Source organism: Helianthus annuus, chromosome 12, assembly GCF_002127325.2.
Source record: "Helianthus annuus cultivar XRQ/B chromosome 12, HanXRQr2.0-SUNRISE, whole genome shotgun sequence".
In the NCBI taxonomy this organism is placed as follows: Eukaryota; Viridiplantae; Streptophyta; class Magnoliopsida; order Asterales; family Asteraceae; genus Helianthus; species Helianthus annuus.
The window spans coordinates 106124649-106133294 of NC_035444.2; the positions used below are offsets into that span (position 1 = coordinate 106124649).

Below are 8646 nucleotides of genomic sequence, written 5' to 3' on the forward strand. Positions count from 1 at the left end.
TATTTACTCAACCTGTGTAATACACGGGGTTATAACCTAGTAAAAAAATACTAAGAAACCATAACTATTAGGTAACCGTACACTCATCCTTATTAAAAATAGATAACTTTTAAAATATATTAAAAGATTACAATTACATTACAACAATAATTTAAAACCGATAGAATGATGATTACTCTTTTTATAAAAAAACGTGGGCCCCTTTATATGATATAAAAAAACGGCTGATGTGTGTTAGAAAATGATGTTGTCATAGCTGCGTGTTTTCCAATACCACGCATGCTGTTTTCCACTTCCCAAACTACCCTTCCATATCATCTCTTATTACATTCACTACCACTCTGTTAATCATCATCTTTTCAACTCCTCCTTCACCTCTCTCTCTCTTATTTCTCTCTCTAGGTTTTAGGATTCGCAGGCGATACGTTTCTCCGGCAGGCATGGCGACTGACCCGCCGGAGGGCTACGGTGACGACTTTCTCGAACAAATTCTCGCGATTCCGTCGTACAACATCACCGGATGCTTACCTGTTAATACCGCTGATTCAACTGGCTCTGAAACAGTTTCCGTTCATCATCAACAACAACCGCAACAACAACTGCAACCGCAACAGTTTCCGTTAGGTTTGAGTTTAGATAACGGCCGTGAAACAATCGGAGGAGCGTTTGCAGGACAGCAACAGCAACTGCAGCAGCAGCAGCGTGTAAGTTGTTGTTGTTAACCTAATTAGGTTTTTGAATCGTGTTATGTTCATGATTGTGAATTGTAATGGAGTTAATTTTGTTTTGTTGCTGTGCAGGAGAGAGGAGGAAGCATGAATATGAGTGGTTTGTTTCCTCAGTTTGAGAATTTGCAGTCACACTCGCTGTTACATACTGTTCCACAGGTTCATAATCATTCATTTTGTGTCTATTGTTGATTATTTGATGTGGATAGTGCATAAAGTCTATTGAATGCCCCCTCTATTGACCTGTGACCATATTAGAAATTGTTGCAAATTGATCATGATTCATATGAATTGTGCTGTGGTTATAGGTCTTTGGCCTCTAGAACTCTCCCTCTGACAGTGTTGGATACATTTGAATGCTTATTTTATGTTCATGCATTCTTGTATACACGGTGATTTTTTATTTTTATGCTATTTGTTATAATGATAGGGTTTTCAAGGGCAGCCAACTAGCAGTACAGCGGTGACTGTGCCTCATCCGCCTACGATTCGCCCTAGGGTACGAGCTCGGCGAGGACAAGCTACAGATCCTCATAGCATAGCTGAGCGTGTAAGACAATCCATCAGCGTTATATGTGTATATATATTATGTATGTATATATTACAATGTGAAAGTAGTTACTGTATGTGTGCGATAGCTTTAAACGGGGTGTGAATCTAATTTGCAGCTACGCCGAGAAAGAATTGCAGAAAGAATGAGGGCTTTGCAGGAGCTTGTCCCCAGCTGCAACAAGGTGAGGTTTAAAGTGACCTCTTTTCATTCATACAGGTGGCGAGAAGGGTTGACGACCCGCAAACACTTTTTTGTTTATCAAAGAAAGATTAGTAATACATTACATGTTAATTATGATTTAGAATGCAATACCTATCTAAATCTTTAACTAGAACAATTTAGGAGGTTATTTGCATTAAGCATATACTTTCGTGTCACTTTCAAGAGCGTCCCCTTGTAGCTATTTTTTAGTGTTCCCATTTAAGATAAGATGAATCACAATCCAAATCGAACCATTCATTGGAAATGTGTCGAAATCGGCATCTCTATCTTCTTAGGTGTGAAAATCCATTCTGTTTTCTATGTTTGGCTGTTGTTTCGCTAATGCCTCTCATCTACAGACTGATAAGGCTGCTATGCTTGACGAGATTCTGGATTATGTGAAGTTCTTACGACTCCAGGTCAAGGTAATAAATTATCATTCAAGACCAATTTCATCACTAGTTTTTCAATTATGATATGATCCAACAGTTGGGCTCGGGTATCGGAGTAACTTATGGGAAATAGAAGATATAATAGTGACTTGCGCGCGTGTTTGTTTTTTATATGCATTATGCTATAATCTTGCAATTCATTGTATTTTTCTGTGTCTTAAGATTATTGTAGTTTTCTGGTAGTTTGTAATTTCACAGATTGACTTGGCAGGTTCTTAGCATGAGTAGGCTGGGTGGAGCTGGTGCAGTGGCACAGCTCGTATCTGATGTCCCGTTGCAATCTGTTGAGGTAACATGCACAAAAACTTATTTGTGCGTCATCTCAGGAAAATTACCACATTTTACTTCGGACATAGTTTAATGATGCTTCAAATATCTAAAAAGGGTTAAATGCACTGACAACTTTAGTGGATATCTCTTCTATAGTGTAGCATCATAAACTACATCTCTTTATCAGTTTTAGGATCAGATGGAAACAAAACAACTTTGGTTCAGGAGGACTTCTAAACTGATTCAAAACCACCACTAATGGTGGCTGACAGTGGCATTTTAGTCACTAAAGTTTTCGATTTGAGTATCATATGATGATGTATACCTCAAAAATCAGTAAAAAATTGAACCTGACACAACTTCAAACTCTGATTATCAAAGGTTTACCATTTTCAAAGTAAAATTAGGGTTTTGATCTACCATTTTCATTTTTATGGCCCTCAATTGAATAGATAAAGTAAAAAGTGAGTCCTGGTTTGAGTTTGGAAATGGAGTTCACGCAAAAGGTAAAACCATTAACAAAACTTAAGAGTTTTGGCTATTTTACAAACATGTTCTTGAACCTTTTTAGTTCATTTGTAAATTCAAGTATTCAACCGTTCCCTTTGTTTCATATTACAAAATTTAAATAAGAAAATTCCACTTCAACTGCCATGTCAGCCAACTGGTTCTATGTCCAACCATAACGGGCTTCTAGGTCCTAAAATGTCTGTTGGAATTGGGAGGGTATTATAGTTATTATCATTGTGGTAAAATATGTATAATTAATATTTGTTGATGTATAATAGGGGGACGGGAGTGAAAATGGATATAATAATCAACAGCAGGGCCAGGCAGCATGGGAGAATTGGTCAAACGACGACACAGAACGTGAAGTAGCAAAGCTGATGGAAGAGGATGTTGGGGCGGCCATGCAATTCCTGCAGTCAAAAGCATTATGCATCATGCCCATTTCACTTGCTTCACTAATCTACCCTAATCACCAACCTGATGTTAAACCTGAGCCATCTGCTCCTTCTTAGATAGCATCATGCATGCTTCTCCCTTATAACTACTACTACTACTACCTTTTTCTGTCATTTGGTTTTGTGCCCCAACCCCAACCCCAACCCGATGTCTTCTCGGTTTGATGGACATTTTGTATGAGGAAAGTAGGAAAGAAACAGGGGATGTGTATGGCCATCTCATTGTGTCCTGGGGATTTTATTTATTATCTAGAGTAAAATGTATTCTAAGAAAATCTCTTCACATGGACAACCCTACCCAACTTAGCTGTGTTTATTATTATTGTTATTATCTAATTGATTTAGTAAACACATGCTCAAAGGTCGAATGTCCGGGTGTAGGCGGTAGGTGTTTCTCACTTGCTGCTTAAGAATGGTAAGCCGTGGCTGTTTGCTTAGCCGCCTTTTCTTCGAGGCAACTAGTGGTGTGGCCCTTGGGTGGTTGGCTCGGCCATAGTATCAACAACGTTCATCTTTCATGACTTGGTGCATATCTCATATGGTTAATTGGCGATCTATTTGTGGCACGACTGTTATGCTTCTATATGTATTCTGGAGTCTTCTTTTGTGCTCCTTGGTTGATGCAATAGTTTGCGAATGAAACGTATGATCATTGCTATTAACCTTCGACGGTATTCAACTCATGCTATGATTTTTATCATCATCAAAAGTCAAGTATTATTTGGGGATTTTAGGAACTTAGAGTGAATAAAATAGATGGATGGAAGTAAAACAATATAAACATATGATATATGGTGGTGATTACTAAACCTACCGAATGTCCGCCTTTTAGCCTCTACAAATAGTTCTTCACTGATATCCTGTATGCAACGGATGCCACCGTACCGATTTACAATTTGTTCATCAGTAAGGTGGTTACTGCCTTTTAGTTGCTCTCTATAGTATGTAGTGATCAACCTTTTCACTAGTAAAGCTGTTATCAACTCTTCACTTATAACTAATATATGTAGTGATAAATCTTCATTCCATAATCCATACAAAGTAAAGATCACCTTTACTTCTCTCTAATACGGTCAAGGATAACCAATTAGTCTCTGTAGTAACAATGCAGAAGAGATGTCCTCCAACTTCTTACTATCTAGAAAGTGACAAAATATTACATATATTTATGAGGTATGTAAATGATAGCATGGTTTGGCTCTCACTCCATATTCTTTTGCTAGATCTTCTAGAGATGTAGATTTGGTTGTGTATAATAATTCAAGAATGTTTTAAAAAGATATTTTGTATATATTTTTTAGCAAGAAGTTCAAGTACGGAAGATTGCATATGAACGTAAGAGACGATAAACATTCATTTTGGCCACTATGCTGCCAACGGTTGAGTCTTGCATCATTCATAATGGGCCTACTGCAAATTTCTCTCTAGTACTCTAATTGCTTTAATAATCTTAGGCTTAAAATATTAGAAAAGCCATATACACAAGAAAGAGGGAATAATAGTGAGTAGTGACAATAACCCAAATGGCAAAATCATATTTCTATACACAAAGAAAAGTGTAGTTCCTTTCCAAGTTTGATGATGACTACCCATTTGTCCAAACTTATTTCTTTGACTTGGTATCTAATTTGAAAGTCTTCTTTTTAGAGAAAATTCCTGCTTAATTTAATAGAAACTTTCACAAAACTCTTAGGTAGCGTTCGTTTCATGGAATGGAATGGAATGGAATTAGGAAGTTTTTCTTTGTAAAATTGATATTGGTTGGGGGAGGGAGGAATTTGAAATCCCATGAATTTCTTTAATCAATGAAATTTGTGACTATTTCAACATTCCTTAGAAATCCTTCACTCTAATGAAGGAATGGAATGGAATGTTGAAATAGTCACAAATTTCATTGATTAAAGAAATTCATGGGATTTCAAATTCCTCCCTCCCCCAACCAATATCAATTTTACAAAGAAAAACTTCCTAATTCCATTCCATTCCATTCCATGAAACGAACGCTACCTTAGTTATTTATAAATGCACGGATTAATTTGTCTTTGTAAAATTATATGTAAGTTATTATTTCCCCCTCCTAGGTTTGCTTCCACATGTCTTCGTTATGCATCTTTATGCTGTTGTTATTGAAGCGAGCTTTGGTACATTCTTTAAATTTGTTCAAAAGCTGGAAGATCTACACACAGTTGGACCGCAACATAGACTGTGGTCCTTGTCTTCGCTTCTGATCTCGTAAAGTTCGAGTTGCTCCTACACAATCAATGTACTACAGCTCCACCCTATCATCAACAGTAGTCTCCTTAAATAGGTTCGGGATGCTTCTTTTGCCTTGGCAGGTTTATGCAAGGATTTGAGAGCAAAAATACTTTTGTACAATTGGTCTACAACAGTGAATTCAAAGAAGTAACAAACCTGGAACCAAATTGAAATCGCAAGTTTTGTGATTGAAACCTGGATTAATCTCTGAATCGTATGAGAACTATCAGATAAACCTATTTGCGGGTTACACACAATGATTTATCGGATTAGACAGAGATCACTCCATGCAGACATCTGTTCCCGAAACAAACAGTCTGAACCGTTAAGTGCTAAATCAGTAAGAGGCATGAACTATTAAGAGCCCCATTAATAGCTAAACAAACAGCCCGTAAGTCTCGCTTTGTTTTAGTTGAATTAACCTCTTACCTTTTTCATAAACACCCAATAATAGCTGTATAATTTTGTGTTAAACCACAAATAATTAATATATCTTCTGAACAAAAAAAAAGTTGTGTTTTAGGCTACATGGTATGGTTGTTAGGATCTGAGTTTGGATTGATTGTGATTTGTGTTTGAATTAATGATGAACAATGAAAGAGTGTTGCAACGGAAATTAAATGGAATCAAACTTTTCACAATCAAATAGAAGAAATGCTTTCAAACATACATTTTCAACAAAGAATCAAATGCTTAAATTTATTTCAAACTTTGATTATAATTGCATGTATGCTTTGCAAACTCCCCCTCAGCCCGAGCTCAGTATTTGTTCGTGCAGGAAGAAGATGGTGAACGAGCTAAACAGAACAGTACAGAGTACTGTTCTATTTATAGGCACTAGCAAACCACTGAGCATCTAAGCTGACGTCACCATGAAAGTGACATCTAACCTCCTAACAAACTCTTAACAACTGACCTATACAAATACTGCTATGCTAACTACTGATGTTACAATTCATTACATAAAGTAAACATAAACAGCTGCTGCATCCTTCCACTGATGTGAACGCAGCAGTACTTGTCATGATCAGCAGTGCTTGAAACAAGGCAGTAGATTGAGCAGCAGAGCTTTAGTTCTTCAACAGTCTTTGACTTGATCAGCAGTTGTAGGTCAGCAGTTTGCATGATCAGCGGATAGGAGGTCAGCAGATGTTGAAACCACTTTCAAGGGGAGAGACTTGCATGCATACATCTGCTTATTCTGGATCCACTGCTCTGATCCAGTTTTGGCTTTTATTATCTGTTCCTTTGGCAGGGTTCAATCCCAACAATCTCCCCCTGGAACATATAATGCCAAAACTCTCCATTATTGTAGATCTTTATTGCCTCATCAGCAGTTCCCTTATTTGCCCTTTGAGTTGTAATTCAAAGGTTAAGGCATCTGTATCATCTTCATCCCTGCTAAGTGGAAGATCAAGGAGATCCTGCAAATCTTCAAGACTTTGGCCAAGAGCTTGTTCCCTTGTTAATTTCTTCACTTCTCCACTAGACTTGAACACTGTCAGTACGTGGGTCTGTTTATCAGTTTTCCACTTTAGTACTTTTGAGTCTGGTGGGTTTCTTGGGAGATTTTTATTGGATGAGGTATTTGGTGTCACATCCCAACCGATGGCGGAATCATCGGGGCATGGCACTGAGCGAAACAGATTGTCCAGAAGTTTCCATAACAATTATCATTACTATTCAGTTTAAATAACACGTCCCATACCGTGTCCCAAATAACAAACAAATTATCACAGATAACAACTAGTCAAATATTCTGTTCCGACAACTCAGATTTAAATAAAACAAATAAATATTGTCCCAAATACTCCTAAAGACCCAGCCTGACAAGATCTACAGACAACTATGCTCTAGTTGCTTTTTCCTGACAGACAACTATTTATTGGGGGCCTCTAGAGCTTTATTCTAGCCTCGCTTTCCTAGCAAGCAAACATCCTAAACACGTGTCACATACGTTAAAATAAAGTCAATACATATAATGTAAAGGTGAGCATACAAGTTTGATAATAGCATATAAAGTTCGAAATAGTTTACACATAACCAGCACGTACACAGAGGAAAACGAAGCATGTTAATTATCGACATGGACCTATCGATACCAATGACTGCGGGTTGACCGTCCGAGACGGTTCGCAATACATGATTACCACCGTAATCCATACAAGTAATTGTCCTTAACAACCCCGTGTGAATTGGTGCTGAGTCCAAACTATAGTACTACGTCGTTAAGGCAGGTAGACAGCATTCCACGTGTAAACACAATCAACAAGCATTCATTTAGTCACGTAATACATGCATATTGGTTAGCGTTCAAATAGTTTGAGTAGTGTGATCGATTGTGTTTTGATAATAGTAACGTATGTAACACCCAAAAGTGCTAAAAGCAAAAAGGGATCGAGTATACTCACAGCGTTTGATTTGATGGATTGAAGGGAGCTTGAGAGTGGGGTTAGCCTGAACAGTTTGATAGCACAACGATGAAGAACACGTAGAATGGAAACAAGTGTAAGTGGGTCGAACAGCCTGGTCGATCGAACAGTTGGTTCGATCAAGTGAGTTGTTCGTTCGGCTAGACAATCCGTTAGGACAGTGCGTTCGATCGGCCGGTAGGCTCGATCGGCTGGACTGTTCGAGTGGATTGTTTCTTCCCTTGAGTAAGATGTGTTTGTGTGAGGATTTGAACTTTTGAAGTTTTCGTTGTAGTATTTGAGAACACTGAAGTGTTCTTACCTTTCAGGTCGATCGATCAAACGGTCTGTTCAATCGGTCGGCTTAACCGATCGGTTAGGAACTTCAGTAGTAGTCCTCAGCAGGATGTCACTCAATCGAACAGCCTACTCGATCGAATAGCATGCTCGATCGGGTGGCATTCCTATACGACAAACGAATTGAAAATCGACTAAGTGTTGAAGCATAGTATCTCACGATCCGAGGAGCAATGTTGACGAACAACTGTTCGATCGAACAGTACCTCGTTCAATACCATACTTCATGAAATTGTTAAGTGTGGGGCCATATGCTAGCCGATTGGCTGGCATGTCCGATCGGTTGGGCTGTTCGTTCGAACAGCCTAACCATTCGGCCAGCACCCTGACCTGGTCGGCGTGTTCGTCTAACACTTGGCTGTTCTGATTATTTGACGTTATATTGAGGTAGTTTGACAACGAGCTTAACCAGGGAACCTTCGTTCTTACTTGTTCCTCCTGCTCGGACAGGAA

The 8646-nt window shown here is 38.3% G+C and overlaps 1 protein-coding gene across 1 annotated transcript; it reads left to right on the plus strand.

The window, feature by feature from the left end:
* The first annotated feature begins 349 nt into the window (after nucleotides 1-349).
* LOC110895942 (transcription factor UNE12) lies at nucleotides 350-3831 on the plus strand. The gene is made up of 7 exons (XM_022143334.2): nucleotides 350-704; nucleotides 801-887; nucleotides 1159-1278; nucleotides 1397-1462; nucleotides 1842-1907; nucleotides 2146-2223; nucleotides 2993-3831. The coding sequence occupies exons 1-7, from the start codon at nucleotides 441-443 to the stop codon at nucleotides 3224-3226; spliced, it is 915 nt and encodes a 304-aa protein (XP_021999026.1). The 5' UTR covers nucleotides 350-440; the 3' UTR covers nucleotides 3227-3831.
* Nucleotides 3832-8646: the final 4815 nt, after the last annotated feature.